This window comes from Microcaecilia unicolor, chromosome 1 (assembly GCF_901765095.1).
Source record: "Microcaecilia unicolor chromosome 1, aMicUni1.1, whole genome shotgun sequence".
Lineage (NCBI taxonomy): Eukaryota > Metazoa > Chordata > Amphibia > Gymnophiona > Siphonopidae > Microcaecilia > Microcaecilia unicolor.
In genome coordinates, this window is record NC_044031.1 from 649,047,473 (window position 1) to 649,067,542 (window position 20,070).

General features: G+C 43.0%; 1 protein-coding gene across 2 annotated transcripts in view; it reads left to right on the forward strand.

The window, feature by feature from the left end:
* POLD4 (DNA polymerase delta 4, accessory subunit) overlaps window positions 1-20,070 on the forward strand; it is a 43,503-nt gene that overhangs the window by 9,776 nt on the left and 13,657 nt on the right. Inside the window, exons 2-4 of one of the 2 annotated variants that reach the window (XM_030185732.1) lie at window positions 433-561; window positions 15,362-15,469; window positions 15,737-15,848. In XM_030185732.1, coding sequence (XP_030041592.1) covers window positions 465-561; window positions 15,362-15,469; window positions 15,737-15,848 — 317 coding nt within the window. In that variant the 5' untranslated portion in view covers window positions 433-464. The remainder of the gene's footprint in view (window positions 1-432; window positions 562-15,361; window positions 15,470-15,736; window positions 15,849-20,070) is intronic. The other variant, XM_030185740.1, reaches the window with a different exon arrangement.

Genomic DNA, 20,070 nt, shown 5'->3' on the forward strand with positions numbered 1-20,070 from the left:
ACTGATGAGTGTCTGTTGTGTTTGATTGGTGAGGAAGGCTGCCTGGTTTCTTGTATGATTCTGCTTGGTGATGAGACATATACTGAAGTGAAGGAGGAGCTGACCATCTGGTATCATTGCCTTCCGCTTTGTAATCTGTATCTCCATCTGCTGGTAGATGGACACAACCTACCTGTTCCTGGATTCATCTGCTGCTACTAAAGGAAAGAAAATTTTCAGCAGGTAAGGCATAATTTTACCTTCGTTGCCATATTTGCATAGCTATTATCTGAAAAACAAGTTAATTTGCATCGTTTGGTTACGCAAAAAGTCAGACCTTGAGATCGATCAGCCTCTTGAGATCAATCAGTATTCATGTACCTTTGCCTGAAGGTTGTAATCCTGCAGCTTTGAAGCATGAAGTTGTTTTGTGTGTGTGTGTTCTTGATGTAGATAACAGAGTCGCCACTTCCCTTCATTGCAGTATGGAACGGAAGGGTCTGATCACTGACTCATACCAAGTGGTGAAGCACAAGAAGAAAAATGAGCAAAAAAGGAAAGAAGTGAAAAGCAGGCAGACAGGTGAGGCTATGCCACTCAAATCTGATCACTTGAGGACTGGATATGGTGCACTGAAATTTCAGTAAGGCCTTTGATGCTGTCCCATACAAATTTGCATGCAGTGTTAAAGAATGCCAGGGTTGTGCGCCTGAATCCCACAGCAACAACTTAAAAGGGGCGTGGCCATGGGAAGTGTTGGGTTGGGTCTGGGGTGTTCCTAAAATTTGCGCACAGTGTTAAAGAATAGCAGGAATATGCTCCCAAGTCACATAGCAACAATCCAAAAGGGGCATGGCCATGGGAAGTGCTTGGGTGGGTCTGGGGTGTTCCTAAAATGTGCGCAGTGTTAAAGAATGCCGGGAATGTGCGCCCAAATTGGGTGTCAGGAATTACACCCAGTTTCAGCAGGTGTAAGTTTTGTCATCTAAACTTGGGCGCCAAAATCGGCACTCAACGCAATTCTATAATAGACGCCCATCTTTGAGGGCCCATTATAGAATAGCATTGAATGCCGATTTTTTTTTCCGCACCAATTTTTGAGGATCATTTACTGAATCTAGACCTATATATCCAGTTTATTTATTTGGTCCTTTCTTTAGGTGAAGTAAGACCAGTGCTGGGCAGACTTCTACTGTCTGTGACCCGAGAATAGCAAGGACAGATGAAGCACAAGCGTGTGGGTTTTTGGGGGTGCTTTTCATATCACATGATCTGAGTGTATCTCAGAGGGGGAGGGGAGACACCTTAAAGTTCATAGCGAGTAAAATGTTGTCAGTTGAGGGGGTCCTTCTACTAAGCTGCAGTGAAAAGGGCCCTGCGCTAGCGGCAGGGACCGTTCTTGCTGTACATTGAGGCCCTTTTTACTGCAGTGGGTAAAAAGGCTGAAAAAAGTCATGGCCATGCAGTAAGATTGCTCTTACCGCGTGGCCATGTGGGGGGGAGCACTTACCGCTACCCATTGAGGAGGCAGTAAGGGCTCCCACGCTAACCCGGTGGTAACTGGGTACTTACTGCCAGGTAAGCCCCTGCGGAAATATTTTTTGAATATTCCACTAGCACCGGAAATGCCGTGCATTGGGGGTAGAACTACTGCCAGCACCCACTTTGGGCCAGCGGTAACTCCAGACTGGTGCGCGGTAAGCCCAAGTCAGGCTTACTGCCACTTAGTAATAGCTGCAGAATTGCAGTAGATAATGGACCCTGGGTAAGACCTCTGGTGAAGTATTATACTCAGTACTGGTTGTCATCTTTCCAGAACAGAGTAGAGACAGTTCAGAGGAGGGCTGCTGAACTAGTGCAAAGTCTATCAGGGATGGCAAGGGATATTTTATTAATGGAGTAGGAAGAAATACTGTAGTACTGGGGATAGGTAGAAAGAAGTAATCTTATATTACTGTTTTGCTAGTGTTTTTGGAAGAAAGTTAGCTGGAGGAAGATAATTCAGTTAAGGATACCACACCTTAACATTAGACCACAGTGAGAAGCAAGTAAGAATAGAGCATGGACCATGCAAAAATTAGCAAGGCGTCAGGACCAGACAAAATTCATCTGAGAGTACTATTGTGACTGAGTAAAGGATTAGGCCAATGTGATATTTAATATTTCAGGAATTAAAAGGGTGGGGCGGATTTCTTTGATCTAGCAGTGGGAACAAATTGTTTTCAAAAAGAGTCTAAATTAGAAGCAAATATTAGCTGGTTAGCCTGATGTCAATTTCAGAGAAATATAAAAGGAAGAGATTGCATATGTCGAAGGGAAGGGAATGATCATAGATCAGCATGGACTCGGGAATAACAGGTCCTGCCGGATCAAATTTTTTTTTTTTTCATTCTTTCCAGTGCAACAGAAGTTGGATAGAATTATATATAGTACATTGCGAAAGTTGGTCTGTCTGTCTGGGAGTAACATAACCCTTCAAACATTTAACAGAACAGGACCAAATTTAGCGTGGAGGAAAAAAATAGCAACAAAAAAAAAAGATACATCCAGTTTGAAAATGGGCCAGATCAGACAGAGGAAAGGAGTCCTCAAAAATTGATCCAGTGCCTTTCTATGCAGCTTCTGCAGCATAGAAACTTTGATACAGTGAACCATAGTGGTTACGGAATTGCTTCTTTCAAAATGCCTCTCCCTTCTCCTATACTCTCCTGGTCACAGACAAATACAGAACTAACAAAAACACACACATAGAAAACCACAAGATACAAACACACCCATGCAAAATACATACACACAAAAAACACAGAATACACAAATAGATATGTGCACACACACAGTAACATACAAACAACCAACCCTGTCTGCTTCCAGTGTCACTAGCAGCAGAAACTGTGGTAGGATCCAGCCAATGAGAAAGCACTGGGGACAGGAGTAGAAGCCAGCTTTAGTCACAGGAAGGAAGAGGGTTCTCCAAGGGAAAATGCCCTCTGCTGTACAAGCAAAGCAACTGCATGAAGTGGGGGGACTGATGGGCCGATGCTCAGAATGAAACGCTGGTGCTAGAGGCGATTAGCGCCCACATTACTGAATGCAGAATGCTCAGAAGTTTTAGCACGGGAGACAACAAGCGTGCCAAAGATTAGCGCAAATAGCATGCTAATGTAATCAAACTGATGTTAATGAAGTTATTTCCTATTCCCTCCCAATGCTTAGAGAACAGCTCACAAAACAAAGCCGCCTTACCACTGAAAAAATAATGCCATCTTGGAGCAGGTGTTAGGATTTCTCATGATTCTTTCTTCATTCTTTAAAATCTGCTGGTTGTTATACAATTTGGAAGCAGAAGAAAACCCATGCAAGCACCTAAGTGCTGTTAATGAGAGACAAAATATAAGCTTTCCTCCAGTCTGGCAACCCCTGTACTGCCTTGGAGGAGGGAGGTCTCCTAGAAGGAGAGCATCACCCTGGTGAAGTAGGAAGTACTCTTGTAGCCAGGACCGGCCCACCAGGGGATGTACTATCCTCTCACACCGAGGATATGTCTCCAATAACTTCTACCCAGGAGTGAAGGGTTAGACCACTGTTGTAGTTAGTGATTTGATCATTAGGCATATAGATAGCTAGGTGACTGGTGACTTGCTTCCCTGGTGCGAGGTGGCGGACCTCACGCGTCACCCAGACAGAATCTTAGATAGTACTGGGGAGGAGCCGGCTGTCTTGGTACATGTGGGTACCAATGACATAGGAAAATGTGGGAAGGAGGTTCTGGAAGCCAAATTTAGGCTTTTAGGTAGAAAGCTGAAGTCCAGATCCTCCAGGGTACCATTTTCAGAGATGCTGCCTGTTCCATGTACAGGACCCAAAAGGCAGGCAGAGCTCCGAAGTCTCTATGCATGGTTGAGTCGATGGTGCAGGGATGAGGGATTTAGATGTGTTAGGAACTGGGCAACATTCTGGGAAAGGGGGAGACTGTTCCGAAAGGATGGGCTCCACCTTAACCAGAATGGAACCAGGCTGCTGGCGCTAACTTTTAAAAAGGAGATAGAGCAGCTTTTAAACTAGAATGGGGGGGAAAGCAGATAGTCACCCAGGAGCGCATGGTTCGGTGTAGCGTATCCTTGAAGGATACTCTTGAAACAGGACATTTAGGGAATTGCAGTAGAGAGGTTTCAACAATGCTGAAAGTAAGCCAGGTGTGTGTAATGAGAAAGCAGGATAAAGGATGCACATTATCCAATTCAACTTCTAAGCAGATTGTAGATCAAAGGAAAAATCACAATTTGAAGTGCCTGTATACAAATGCTAGAAGCCTATAAAATAAGATGGGAGAGTTAGAATATATATATCACTAAATGATGAGGTAGATATAATAGGCATCTCAAAGACTCGGTGGAAAGAGGACAATCAATGGGACACTGTGTTAACAGCATACAAATTGTATCACAGTGACAGAGAGGATCAAATTGGGGTGGGGGGGAGGGTTGAGCTATATGTTAAAGAGGGAATTGAGTCAAATAAAACAAACATTTCACATGACACAGATAGCAGCGTGGAATCATTATGGATAGAAACTCCATGTGTGAAGAGAAGGAATATTCTTGTAGGGCTGTACTACCATCCGCCGGGACAGAATGAACAGACGGATGAAGAAATGTTCACAGAGATTAGGAAAGCTGGCAAATTGGGCAATGCTATAATCAGGCAGTGTCAGGGAGGTAAAATTTCTAGATGTAATAAATGACTGTTTCTTGAAGCAACTGGTCCAGGAAGCGACGAGAGGGGGAACCATTTTGGATGTGGTCCTTGGTGGCATGGAGAGTTCCATATGCTTTCCCTACTTGTTTGAAAATATTATCAGCAAACCTGATATGGAAAGTATTGATTTGGGGGTTGATTCAGAATTTGAGCAGAGACTGTAGCAAACTGGATGAGAGTTCGGGTATAGAAGATAGTACCAGATAAAAACCACTTTGTCCACGTGTATCTGCCTCATGTACCATTATAAGTCCTATATATAATTAATCCAGTTGGGAACTCAACCAATGTTTCCTCTAAGGAGTGGTCAGTTGTGTGCAAATTTTTTTTTCATGTGAGCAACAAGTTTTAAAAACCAACAATTTTTTGAGCGCCAGTATTAGCAATGCATTTCTGTATATAGAACAAAAAACATTTTTATGAGCAACCATGTAAAATCTGTAAGCGACACTCCTAAAATGTATAAGCAATTGCTCATGTGTTCTGCTTAGAGGGAACATTGAACTCAACCCTCTTTACTGACATGGGGGCACCTAGTATACCCCAACCTGAAGTCTCTCACATTAACTATGTAGGATTTGAAAAGCAACTAATGGATGCTTTGTTGTGACCATTGCAAATCCAAGCGATCCTTGTGACATCCTATTGACCATCTAACAGGAAATCTTAGCTTCATTCTGTAGTATATTTATTTATTTATTTATTTATTTGTTGCATTTGTACCCCACATTTTCCCACCTATTTGCAGGCTCAATGTGGCTTACATAGTACCGTCAAAGGCGTTTGCCCAGTCGGTGGATAACAAATACAAAGTTGTATAGTGATCATATGAGGTATAAGTGGAGGGTTGGAATGGATGAAGATTGTGTGTTGTCCTGTTCGATCATAGTCATAGTACAGTATATCATAAATAAAAGTAGTCTGTTCAAATGCCTTGAATATCTTCCCTATCTCTTCAGTGCTAAACTGAGACAAACTCTGTAAGGTTTCATCTCAGTGCTGTTGCAGCTTACCACGAGGTTACTTGAGAGTAACTCTGTTCACCTCTTGATATCCAAGTTCATGAAAGGACTCAATATCAGGTTCTCTCTTCAACCTCCACCTTCCAATTTGGGACTTAAGTGTTGTCCTACCCCAGCTAATGATGAATGTTCTATTCTGTTGTGGATTGGGAATCTGGTAGAAAGATAGAAAACAGAGGGTAGCGTTAAATGGAGGAAGGTGACTAGTGGAGTGCTCCAGGGATCTGTACTGGAAACTTGTACTATTTAAAATATTTATAAACTATCTGGAAATGGGAATGACGAGTGAGGTGATTAAAGCTGCAGATTGCATAGAAGTACTAAATTGAATGTTGGACTTTGAGAAATTTTAGGAGGATTTTAGGAGATAGGAAAACTTGGCATTCAAGTGGCAGATGAAATTTCATGTGGACAAATGCAAATTGATGCACATTGGGAAGAATCATCCAAATGATAGGTTCCACATTAGGAGTCGCCACCAAAGAAAAAGATTTAGGTGTCTGTGAAACCCAAAACAGTGACTGTGACTTAGTTTTTCTAACCTGTGGATGCATAAGTGGTTTTTACTCTGTGAAATAGATCAATGGACAATCTGCGATGGTGTGCTGTGCTCAATGCCTTAAACCTTTGGTGGCTTGAGTGGTAATGCTGAGATCTTTTTTTCCACTTTTTTGGGGTATGCAGATCAAATGGTTCCTGTTACAGAGTTAATCCACTTGATGGATATTTAGTTTTTTCTCGTGTAGGTTTTCAAGAGAAATTATGCGTCATCTCATTGTCTTCATTCATCACAACAACATTTACTAGTTGTTCCCATACATATGCAGATTTGTTTGGACTCAAATTGCCACTCTTGATTTCAAGTCATGGCTCCTTTGCTTTGTAATAGTTTGTCACATTATATCCAGGTTGAAGCTTCATACTCTAAATTTAAAGTAACATAAAAAAACTTATTATTTTCCACTGGCTGAATACCTGGAGTGTCTCTGTTTTCATGAGGCTATCCCATTGCAGCTTTGCCCTTAAATGTTTTGCACTTGTTAGTCTTTGGAGCTCATTTTCAAAAGAGAAAAACATCCAAAAAGTGGCATAAATCTGCATTTGGGCGTTTTTCTCACAAAACGTCCAAATTGATATTTTCAAAACCAATTTTTAGATGTTTTTCTATGAAGTCCCTCAGAAGTGCATTCAAGTCACAAGGGGGGGGGGGGGTCAGGGCATTGTTAAGGGCAGAATCTTGGCATTCCTAACACTTGGATATTTTTCAGCCGTAATGGAACAAAACAAAACCATCCAGGACTAAAACTAAGACGTTTTGAGCTAGACCTGTTTCACTGGAGGGAATCAGGGATGACCTCCCCTTACTCCCCCAGTGGTCACTAATCCCCTCCCACCCCACCCCCAAATGTGATTAAAAGCATTACTTGCCAGCCTCAGATGTTATACTCGGGTCCATTAGAACAGCATACAGGTCCCTGGAGTAGTCTAGTGGTGGGTGCAGTGCATTGCAGACAGGTGGACCCAGGCTCCTACTTCCCCTCTACCTGTTACACTTGTGGAGGAAACTGTGAGCCCTCCAAAACCCACCAGAAACACACTGTACCCACATATTGGTGCTCTTTTCACCTGTAAGGGCTATTGTAGTGGTGTACGGTTGGGGGTAGTGGGTTTTTGGTGGGTTTTGGGAGGGCTCAGCAGACAAGGTAACGGAGCAATGGTGAGATGTGTACTGGGGAGCATTTTATGAAGTCCACTGCAGTGACCCCTAGGGTGCCCTATTTGTTTCCCGGGATGTCAAAGGGCCCAATCTAGTAAAAATGCTGGCTCCTCCTACATCCTAATGGCTTGATTTTGTGCATCTTGCACTTTTTTTCCCCGAAAATGGACCCAAAAACAAAAAGTCAAAATCACAAAACCTTGTTCAAAACAGTATTTTTTAAAATAAAGGTAGGCAGGGTTTTTTTTTTAATGACCTTCAGATTTTGGACATTTTTTGCAAAACGTCCAAAGTCAGACTTAGACATCATATTGGAAATGCCCCTCTTTGTAACCTCACCTTTCCTTCCTGGTGTTCCCCCCCCCCCCCTTTTTTTGTTGATATATTGCATTACTAGCACAGCCATTTTGAATTACTTTTGTAACTTCTTCGTTTTATCAAGTTTATATTTTCTTTCTTCTTTGGTCTTTTAATATTATAAATCACTTAGATTTTTTTTTTTACTTTACAGTATATCAAATAAAATTAATGATGATGATAATGAATTAGGCCCAAAGTATCTGTCTTCATCTCTGTTTTTGATGTTCTCTCACTTCCCCTGTTTCTCCTCGCCCTTCTCCACCTCTTGTCTGTCCTTCTCCCTGAACTGTTCTCTTCCCCATTGCCCTGTCTTCTTTTTCTATATTTACACTTTTCACTCAGCACCAGAGATGGGTAGCTGTGCTATGTTAACTACATACTAATTTGGTCTAATTCTTAGACACTGCCTGTCCACTGTACCCTGGCCCTGGGGCGGGAGGTGAGGAGAGCAAGGAGGGGGAAGGAGGCTTTCCCTTTAAAGATTCTTATGTCCTGGGGCTGGAGGTACTTGAAAGCTAATGAGCAGCTGTCAGAGAAATGAGAGATTCCTGGGACAAGAACACAGAGGGCAAAATAAAGAACAAGTCAATCCATCCTTATGTAGCAGGAAAGGGAGCGTGATTCTATATACAGCACAGTTATAGACAGATACATCTGGACTACAAAATTACCCCCCCAACCTGCACAGATACAGAAATGCTGTGACCATACCTTCAGCCTATACACACGACACATACACTTACACCTGGGGGAATTCTGTGCAAAAAGAAAAGGACAATTCTGCATACACTTTTTGAAAATTCTGCGAATTTCCACATTTTTTATTTATAATTGTTTTTGTGGGTAGAATTCTGTCATCATAAAGGCCTGGTCTTCCCTGCTTGAGGTACAACACCCCCAACTTTCTTCCTGTTCAGGCTAGATTCCCCCCACCCCAGCAGTCTCACTCCCCAACTTATTTGGAAATCCACTTAGCCTGGATTTCTTTCTCCCCGCAGGTTCAATCCCCACTTTTCTCTGCCCCCCTCTCAAAGGTGGAAAATCCCCAGCTTTCTTTACATAAGTACATAAGAATTGCCACACTGGGACAGACCAAAGGTCAATCAAGCCCAGTATCCTGTTTCCATCAGTGGCCAATCCAGGTGACAAATACCTGGCAAGATCCCAGAAAAGCTCAATATATTTTATGATGCTTATCCCAGAAATAAGCAGTGGATTTTCCCAAATCAATTTAAAAATGGTCTATGGACTTTTCCTTTAGGAAGCCGTCCTGACCCTTTTTAAACCCCGCTAAGCTAACTGCCTTTACCACATTCTCTGGCAACGAATTCCAGAGTTTAATTACACGTTGAGTGAAGAAAAGTTTTCTCCGATTTGTATTAAATTTACTGCGTTGTAGCTTCATCGCATGCCCCCTAGTCCTAGTATTTTTGGAAAGAGTAAACAAATGATTCATGTCTACCCGTTCCACTCCACTCATTATTTTATAGACCTCTATCATATCTCCCCTCAGCCATCTCTTCTCCAAGCTGAAGAGCCCTAGACGCTTTAGCCTTTCCTCATAGGGAAGTCGTCCCATCACCTTTATCATTTTCGTCGCCCTTCTCTGTGCCTTTTCTAATTCCACTATATGTTTTTTGAGATGCGGTGACCAGAATTGAACACAATATTCGAGGTGCAGTCGCACCATGGACCGATACAAAGGCATTATAACGTCTTCACTTTTGTTTTCCATTCCTTTCCTAATAATACCTAACATTCTATTTGCTTTCTTAGCCACCGCAGCACACTGAGCAGAGCATTTCTTGGTCGGTGACTCCTAACGTGGAACCTTGCATTATGTAGCTATAGTTGGGGTTCCTCTTTCCCACATGCATCACTTTGCACTTGTTCACATTAAACGTCATCTGCCATTTAGATGCCCAGTCTCCTAGTCTTGTAAGGTCCTCTTGTAATTTTTCACAATCCTCTCGCAATTTAACAACTTTGAATAACTTTGTGTCGTCAGCACATTTAATTACCTCACTAGTTACTCCCATCTCTAGATCATTTATAAATATGTTAAAAAGCAGCGGTCCCAGCACAGACCCCTGGGGAACCCCACTATCTACCCTTCTCCATTGAGAATGCTGACCATTTAATCCTATTCTCTGTTTTCTATCCTTTAACCAGTTTTTAATCCACAATAGGACACTACCTCCTATCCCATGACTCTCCAATTTCCTCTAGAGTCTTTCGTGAGGTACTTTGTCAAATGCCTTTTGAAAATCCAGATTTCTTCCTCTCCTTCTCCCAATTCTCTCTCCATCCCTCTCTTTCTCATACCCATCTCAACTCACATTCCACAAATCTCATCCTCCCCTCAATGCACTCAACTATAGCTCTTTCTCAGACCCATCTCAGCATAACCCCTGATAATTCACTTCCCCCCCTCTCTGTGACCCCCCCCCCCCCCCCCCAATACTCACAAATCCATAGTGATCTCTTAAATGCAGCCTGGAACAAACACACACACACACACACACACACAAATCCTAAGGCACTCACTTTACTTTAGCTCTTTCTCAAATCCATCCCCCCTCCTGAATCCTGCATGACATTCCCCCAGCTCTATCCCCCCTACACATGCTTTCAAAGCTTGATCTCTTATAACCACCACCACCACTGCAACCACCATCAAAGGCATAGTCCCTCCTGAGGCCCCACCTCCCATTCCTCCATATACTCTGTTTGGCCTCTTCCCCCCCCCCCCCCCCAAACCCTGCCATGACACACATACATTGTGCTGTTCCACTCTTCCCCCACTTCAGACACAGCACAATACTCTCCAATTATTTGAAACATATGTACACATAAAAATAGATAGACGACCATCATATTAGAGGCATAAAGTTAGTTATACCTTCACAGCATTTATTTATTTTATTTTTTTTCCAATACTTTTATTGAGAAAACATTTTTTTATATTAATATCAGTAAAGCATAATATAAACTTAAACATATAACATCATCAGCTGTGACCCTCCCTTCCCTCCCCTATACCCTCCCCCTCCCATGTTGCTCAAAACAAGAATTACATGACCATAAATAGTTCAGGCTCAGTTATCCTTCATGTGGGGAAAGTTCTGTATAGTCTGTATTTATAGCAATGGGACCACCAACCATGGAGCTTCCAGGTCAATCCCTGACTGGGCCTTCACAGCATTTAAACAATCATCTGTGATTATAATATTTCGTCCCAAAAACGGTTTTGTTTTGTTTTTTTTAATTTATAGCAATTTCAAACAAACACTCCAAACATAACCACTTGTATCAGAAATACAGAGAAATCAAAATGCCACAATTTTGAATAAAGAAACATAGCTTTACAGACGATACAGAATGCTTCTGCCCGGTTGTTAGTGGACACGTCTCGGTTTGAACGTCTTTCCGATTTTTCATGCATTGCATTGGTTATCTGTTCATTCCCAAGTGCAATACAAAGTGGCACATCCGATTCATCCAGTATTGTATTCAGAATATGTCCCTTTGTATGTTTAAGAGGTGAGTCATGTGTGTACCATCCTTCAAGGTCATTGCGGTCTGAAAATTTGATTGATGAATGCTAAACTACTTAGTGTATGATATATTTGTACTTGGAATGCGGGCCCACAAATTTGGAACAGTTCGCCAGGTTATTTAATATTGTGAAGCAGCAGAGGTCATTTTCTTAAACAATTGAAGACACATATGTTTGGGAATGCATGGAGTTGATCCTTGTGTTAGATTTATGTTTGAAGAGTCATGATCTGTTTGTGATTTATCTTAGATTTTATTTGTCAGGATTTTATTATGTATGTAGCTTTGTAATCTGCTTAGTTGTAGGTGGAATAGAAATTTTTAAATGAATAAATAAAATAACTGTACCTTATCCTTAGACCACCCTAACTTGGAGGAGTGGAAAAAAATGTAAAGAGAGAAAAAGAAGTAATACACAAAGGGGTCTTTTAACTAAGCCATGGGAAAAACTGGCCTGCGGTAGTGTAGGCACGTGTATTGGGCACATGCCAGGCCAGTTTCTACCACATCAATAAATTTTTTTTTTTTTTTAATGGGATGGGAAAAGGGCATGCGGTAAAAATGAAACCAGTGCAAGTCCAAAACTGGCCTGAGCCCTTAACACCACCCATTGATCTAGCAGTAAAGGCTCACATGCTACACGTTCGGTGACCGGTTTGCTTGCGCCAAGTCCCAATTACTGACGGAACTGGCGCGCATAGGAGAAAATAAATAAATAATTCATCCAGGCGTTATGGGCATGCGCCAAATCTGAAATTACTGCCAGGAGGGTGCGCTGACCTGGCGGTAGTCCCATTTTGGTGTGCGCTGCATGGATATAGAGCCTACCACCTTTCCCCCTAAACCAACCTCTCCTCCTCCCCCATTCTCTATTTCTGTGGATAACACTTTCATCCTTCCTGTCTCATCAGCTCATAACCTTGGGGTCATCTTCAACTCCTCCCTCTCCTTCTCTGCACATATTCAACAGACTGCTAAAACCTGTCATTTCTTTCTCTGTAATATCAGCAAAATTCGCCCTTTCCTTTCTGAGCACACTACCAGAACCCTCATCCACACTCTTATCACCTCTCGCTTAGACTATTGCAACTTGCTTCTCACATGTCTCCCACTTAGCCATCTCTCTCCTCTTCAATCTGTTCAAAATTCTGCTGCACGACTAATATTCCGCCAGTGTCGTTATACTCATATTAGCCCTCTCCTCAAGTACTTCACTGGCTTCCTATCCCGTTTCTGCATACAGTTCAAACTCCTCTTATTGATCCATAAGTGCATTCACTCTGCAGCTCCTCAGTACCTCTCCACTCTCATCTCTCTCCCTACATTCCTCCCCGGGAACTCCGTTCACTGGGTGAATCTCTCTTATCTGCACCCTTCTCCTCCACTGCTAACTCCAGACTCCGTTCCTTTTATCTTGCTGCACCATATGCCTGGAATAGACTTCCTGAGCCGGTACGTCAAGCTCCATCTCTGGCCGTCTTCAAATCTAAGCTAAAAGCTCTCCTTTTTGATGCTGCTTTTAACTCCTAACCCTTATTCACTTGTTCAGAACCCTTATTTTATCATCTTCACTTTAATATTCCCTTATCTCTTGTTTGTTCTGTCTATCTGTCCTAATTAGATTGTAAGCTCTGTCGAGCAGGGACTGTCTCTTTTTGTTCAAGTGTACAGCGCTGCGTACGTCTAGTAGCGCTTTAGAAATGATAAGTAGTAGTAGCAGTTAGTAAAAGGGCCCCAAAATAAGGAAAAGGCCTAGCATGATTAGTCCGTATGTACATACTTAAATCAGCTACTCTCAGATACATCATTCCCAATGGAGATTTTCTTCAAGTCCAAAAGGCTCTCAGTTCTTCTGGTGTATAAAACACATATTTAACCCCTAAGTAATGTACTTGACACTTGCAGAGATAGGCTAGAAGAAAAGAAGCCCCCAATTTCTTAGCTTCATCCCTCATTACTAAAAATAATTTTCTCCTTTCTTTTGTAGATTTTGTAACACCCGAATATATCCAAATCCTTTTGTCCAAAAAATTGAGACTGTTGATTCTGAAATTATTCCTGATTCTCTTCCTGTATCTACGGACTTAAAATTGATCTGCCTTCTAAAATTCTTGGGGCCCTGTTTACTAAGACATTCTAGCGTTTTTAGCGCACGCTAAACACTAGACACCCATGGGTGTTCTTCAGTGTTTAGCATGCGCTAAAAATGCTAGCGTACCCTCAGTGCAGATTAGTCAACAGGGCCCTTGGTGTTATTCTGGATTCTTCTCTTTCCTTAGAGCTTCAGGTCTTAAGCTATGTCAGTTGCGCCATATCAGACAGTATATTTTAATAACTCTCATTTTACCATTCTAGTGCAAGCATGCATGAAAATGATAAAAGGGATGGGATGACTTCCCTATGAGGAAAGGCTAAAGCGGCTAGGGCGCTTCAGCTTGGAGAAAAGATGGCTGAGGGGAGATATGATAGAGGTCTATAAAATAATGAATGGATTGGAACGGGTAGACGTGAATCACTTGCTTATTCTTTCCAAAAATACTAGGACTAGGGGGCACACAGTGAAGCTACAAAATAGTAAATTTAATACGAATTGGAGAAAATATTTCTTCACTCAACATGTAATTAAACTCTGGAATTCATTGCCAGAGAATGTAGTAAAAGCAGTTAGCTTAGCGGGGTTTTAAAAAGTTTGGATAGCTTCCTAAAGGAAAAGACCGTAAGCCATTATTAAAATGGACTTGGGGAAAATCCACTGCTTATTTCTAGGATAAACAGCATAAAATGTATTGTACTGTTTTAGGATCTTACCAGATACTTGTAACCTGGATTGGCCACTGTTGGAAACAGGATGCTGGGCTTGATGGACATTCAGTCTGTCCCAGTATGGCAATACTTATGTAGTTATGTACTTATGAGCCATCTAGACTATTGCAATGCCCTTTATGTCTCTCTTACGTTAAAATTTTGACTCAGATTATAATTATTACAGACTACAGCAGAAAAATGTATTTTGGGCCTTAAAGAAATCTGACAACTCAACTGCTGCACTTTTTGCTTTTACACTGTTTGATGGCTCTGCTCCAGAATATTTTTTTAACTTGATATTTTTTCCTCTTGCACGCGGAGTTCTGAAAGTAAGGGATTCATTCCGTCTTTTACTGTCCTCTTTTCTTGGTGTTAGATGCAAACAGATTTTGGAGATGTCTTTCTGCTTTCAGGCACCACATTTCTGGCTTTCACATAAGCTGTTTAAACAGAGAGGTCTTTAACTGTTTTCTAAAGGAGAGATAACTAGAAGACCTGCACAGTTCAAAAGGAGGTCTTCTAGTTATCTTTACTTTAGAAAACAGTTAAAGACCTCTCTGTTTAAACAGCTTATGTCATAATCATTTTCCTTTTTTGGTTATGATTTCTTTTTGATTTAACCACTTTGAACCTCTATTAAGAGGGAGTTAGCGGTATACAAGAAATATATCACATCACAAAAGTTGGGTTTTTTCATTTTTCATATAATCAGTCCTTTATGTATAGTCTTATAAACCAAAACACTTAGCTTTGAGGTAGCCCATAACATCAGATCTGTTTTTTGTGTACATACATTTAAAGTAATTGGTTGAACTTGAATAAATTATATTTTTATAAAATTATTGAACTATAGGTGTTATTTGAAAGATTTTAGGGGCCCTTTTACTGAAGCTTAGCGTGCACTATATGTTAAGAAGTCCACAGGTATCAAATGGGCTTCTTATAATTTTGCATGTGCTAATTCCATTAGTGCTTGCTAACCTTTAGTAAAAGAGTCCCTTAGTATTTTAGTTCACACCCTTGGCTTCTTTGGCTGTCCAGGGACAACACCTGCTACAGATAAGTAACTTAACTCAAGTAGGAAGGCTAGTAAAGGATGCTCAGAGTGATTCTGCTCACCCCCTCTCTTCTTGAGCTGGGTTCTGAATATCTTGTGCCCCTGCAGGTCCTGTGAAAGTGACAAGGGTTGTTTCCCAGGCTGTGACCAAGGAAGAAGAGGAGCTGGAGGTGTTGAGGCAGTTTGATTTGAACTGGCACTTTGGACCTTGCACTGGTATGTAGAAAGCACTCAACACAAACAACATGATTTGGACCCTTTTTCCCTTGCTCTCTTTCTGCTTTGTCTTTCTTCCATTTCCTTTCTACTATGTCCCATTCCTTATTCGCGTCTTCCTATTAGGTTAGTACTGCCTCAGAGCAGAGGCATTTAGATACCCTGTGATGAAGATGCAAGGATCATAGGGAGAGGTGGAGGTGGGGGGAAAATGGTCCTGTGGTCCAGATGCAGCAGTCTATTTTCTCTTCTCCTATTTCTCTTCAGGGATCACTCGGCTGCAGCGGTGGGAAAGAGCAATGGAACTTGGCTTAGAGCCCCCCACCTCCATCCGAGAACTCCTCCTCCGTCACAAGGATGATCCCCGTTTCTTGAACAGGTACGCATCCCTCCTGGGTTAACATTTCCCCCCTCATCTCAGGAGGTTTCTTCATTAATCTTCATTATTTGATTAGGAGGGCTGAAAATAGCTATGGCCATGCGGTTAGATTGTTCTTACTGCATGGCCGTTCGAGGGGGAGCACTTAACTGCCACCCATTGAGGTGGCAGTAATGGCTCCCTTGCTAACCTGGCTGTAACTGGGTAGCACACGGCACTGCCTGATTAGCACTGGGTTAGCGCAGCGCTAAAAAATACAGCCGTATTTCCCCCAGCGCAGGAAATGGCGCATGCTGAAGCTGAAACTACTGCCAGTACCTGCATTGAGCCAGCATTAGCTCAGATTAGCGTGCAGTAAGCCCATGTTGGACTTACCGCCACTTTGTAAAAGGGCCCCTTACTGCACAGATGCAAAGGGGCGTATACAGTGGGAGGAGCATGGCAGCACCAACATTTGCAGATGCTGGAGTGGAGGAGTGGCCTAATGGTTAGTGTAGCTGGCCAAGGACCTGGGGAACCTTCGGTTCCCACTTCAGCTTCTTGTGACTCTGGGCAAGTCACTTCTCCCCAGGGGCGTAGCCACGGGTGGGCCTGGGCCCACCCAATTTCGGGTCAGGCCCGCCCAGCAGCAAAGTTCCTGACGGCGATTCCAGTCGCAGCGATTCCCACATGCTGCCTGCCAGTGCCGGCTGCCGCTCAATCTCCTTGCGCTACTAAGCGCTAACCCGGAAGTCTCTCCTCTGCAGGAGAGACTTCCAGGTTAGCGCTTAGTAGCGCAAGGAGATTGTTGAGCGGCAGCCAGCAGGCAGCGTGTGGGAATCGCTGCGACTAGAATCGCCGTCAGGAGCTTTGCTGCTGGGCGGGCCTGCAAGGAGGGTGAGATGCTGCAGCTGCACGGGGGGGGGGGGGGGGGAAGATGTTGCATGGGGGAGGGAAGACGGGAGGACACAGCAGCTGCACAGGGGGAAGGGAAGATGGAAAGAAAGATGCTGCACAGGGGGGAGGGAAGATGGAAAGATGAGGCTTGGTTGGTGGGTGAGGGAGATGCAGCAAAGGGGTGGAGGGGTGAGGAAGGGAGAAGTCTTGGCTGTATATGAGGTGGAGGGGAGGGACACATGCTGCATACAGAGGGGATAGGTGGGGAGGGGGAGAAATGGTAGGCATAGGGGTGGAGAGGAGGGAGAAATGGTGGGTATAGTGGTGGAGGGAGGGCGGAGCAGAGAAAATTTTGTGCCCACCCACTTTGGGCTCAGGCCCACCCAAAACTGGCTGTCTGGCTACGCCACTGCTTCTCCCTCCATTGCCCCAGCTACAAAATCTTAAGATTGTCAGCCCACTAGAGACAGAGAAAGTACCTGAATATAATAAATGTAAACCGTTTTGGTTGTACCACAGAAAGGCAGTATATCAAATCCTTGAGGCATACTGTAAGTGATGTGCTAAAGTGCTGCATTTAGGCATGTGCTATTGACATGGCGTGAGTGGGCCTGCCTAAATGTAGATGCCAGCTTACACTACTGTTCTAGAAGCGTCTTGGCACCCAGATGCCATTAGAGAATTAGCACTCAGCACGCTGCATCTATTCATCTAACTTGTGGCACCCAGTTGTAGAATTGCTTGGGCAGACTGGATAGTATAGGTCTTTATCTGCCGTCATCTACTCAGTTACTGTATTACAGCACATGTAAGGTATGAGTATATACACAGTATGAGTGAGAGGTGCATGTAAGGGAAGTGTGTATGTGTAGAGCATGTTTGCGTTTGCATGGTTTGTGTGTGTGTGTGTGGGTGGGGTGTCTGTATATAAGTGCACAGCCTCCATCAGTCCCTATGACATTTCCCAGGGCTCATAGTTAACACTGATTCTCTGAAGCAGGTCCTTGTGATTTCAAGTATGCTGACAGCACTTAGTGGATAAGGTGTGTAAAGGGAGGGGTTAAAGTGTGAGGCTTGAAATGGAATCTCCTTAATCCTCACACCTCCAGCTTGCTTATCCTCTTTTGTAAAAGGACACACAAGAATTTTGGGATCTGTTTGTCCTGCTACCTTTCACTTGTCTGGTCAGAGCCCTCTGTCTCCACTCAGTATCTCCAGAAATGGAGCATTATGCCTATGTGGGGAGTGGGGAGGGAGGGGGGACACAGAGCAGCAGTAATCTGAGACACTTGCCAGCGGCTCCCAACGCCTGTGGATTATAGCTCTCCGTTACGCCCTTCCTCCCCCTCCTTCCGCTTCGCTCTTCGAAAAGTATCTCAGCGTTCGCCCAATCCAGCCCTGCACAAACTCACAAGCAGTGGGAGATGGTTGGAAATCACTTAAAAGCTTGATGATTCCTCAGGTGATCTCAGCACCTCACAATGAAACAAGAGGGGTGACAGGGGAGGGGTCACCCTGAATTCTGAGGGAGAAGTGAAGACATGCACAGGCTCGCACAGTCTTTTATGTACTGTTGCTGCCACCTGCTGGCCATAGAGAGGGAGGGCGATGAGGGCTAATTGACACGGCCAAACATGCCTTAGAGATACTTCAATTGTGGGCAAGGCCTTTTACAGTAGGGAGGAAATTCAGTAAATGGCACTCAAAATCTGTGCCCGGAAAAATCGACACTAAATGCGATTCTATAAAGGGCGAGCTTGCTTTATAGAATTGCGCTTAAGCGTGAATCCGCTCCCAACTGTTGGGTGCGAGATTTGGGCCTTCTACAAACAGTTGTAAATGCTAGCGCCTGAGGCACAGATCAACCTAATTTTGTAATTCTGCACGCAACGTTTGGGAATACCTCCAACACACCCCCTGGCTATGCCCCCTTTTCAGATACATGCTACAAAAGTGGAATGGAGGCCTAGCCTAATGGTTAGTGCCATGGCCCGAGGACCAGATGGAACCAGGTTCAATTCCCACTGCAGCTATTTGTGACTGTGTAAGTCACTTAACCCTCCATTGCCCCTGGTACAAAAAATACCTGTATATTGTGTGTAAACTGCTTTGATTGTAACCACAGAAAGGCAGTATATCAAACCCCATTCCCTTTCCCCATAGAACATTAAGATGCATGTGCAACAGCCAGTTAACTGCCATAATTGACAGTTAGTGCTCCATTATTGTTAGTTCAGGGCTTGTTAATCAATTCAGTGGCACACAACATTTGGCTCTATATATAGAATCCGGGGGTGTATGTAAGAATAGCTTTGTGTAAATTTAAAGTAAGAAATCAGTGTGGGATGGAGCTGGGATTTGTTTGATTGCCCCCCCCCCCTGCACCTCTTCTCCAAACGAAAAGGCTTACTGCTGCCCCTGTTTGTGTGCCTGTGTTTGAGGGAAAGAAGATTGCAATGCTACCACCTAAGCTGTTTCTATTCTGGATTGAAGAATGCTTGTGTGTGTGTAGGAAGCTGACACTGCTGCGGCCCATGGTGTGTATGTTTTGTGGTAGGGAGTACATGTCTGGAAGGGGGGCAGGGGATTTGCAGTGCAGATGCCTAAGCAGTTTGAGTATATTTGCAGGCCTATCTGTGGCTAAGCAATGTGATTTCTGGAGTGTGAATATTCAAAAACTAACAGTCTGTTGTCTTACAGCATAATACTAATTCTTTACCAGCTTTACAATGATTTTTCTATTGAGGAGAAAAGACTTCAGAATAGCAGTGCTGCCTATGTTGTTTAATGTGCAGCTGCAGCATCAACCATCATTAGTTAGAAAACCCCCCTCCTACCCACTTTATTCAGTTAGTACTATAATTTTTCTTTGTTGTGACGTGTGCTTATTTCCATCTATTTTACTTCTATATTGATATAGCTCGTGCCTTTTCATTAGTAGCGACTCCAGGATTGAAAATAAAATCTAAAGACAGATGGAATTAGATTGGGGCTTACAGAAGTGGCCTAGAGTTGTTCTGTTTGCTAAATCATCAAAAAAATACTTTTCTTTTTTTTATTTTTTATTTTATTAAATGCATAACCTAGAAAATCTTGTACAGCAAAGTAAGTCAGCAGAATAAAAATTTCAAAGTAAATAATTATACAAAAGGCAAAATCAATATTACTGACAAAACTCAAGTGCATAGTGTAAGAGGGAGAAACTAAAGAAATGAACAAAAACAATAAACCATATTCCTTTCTTTAGAAGAAAAGGATTCCTGCTGCACCCGCCCACAGGATTCAAAAAAAGAACAAAAACAAGCCCTAGCTCACACCGAAGAATCTACCTAGAATAATCCCACCT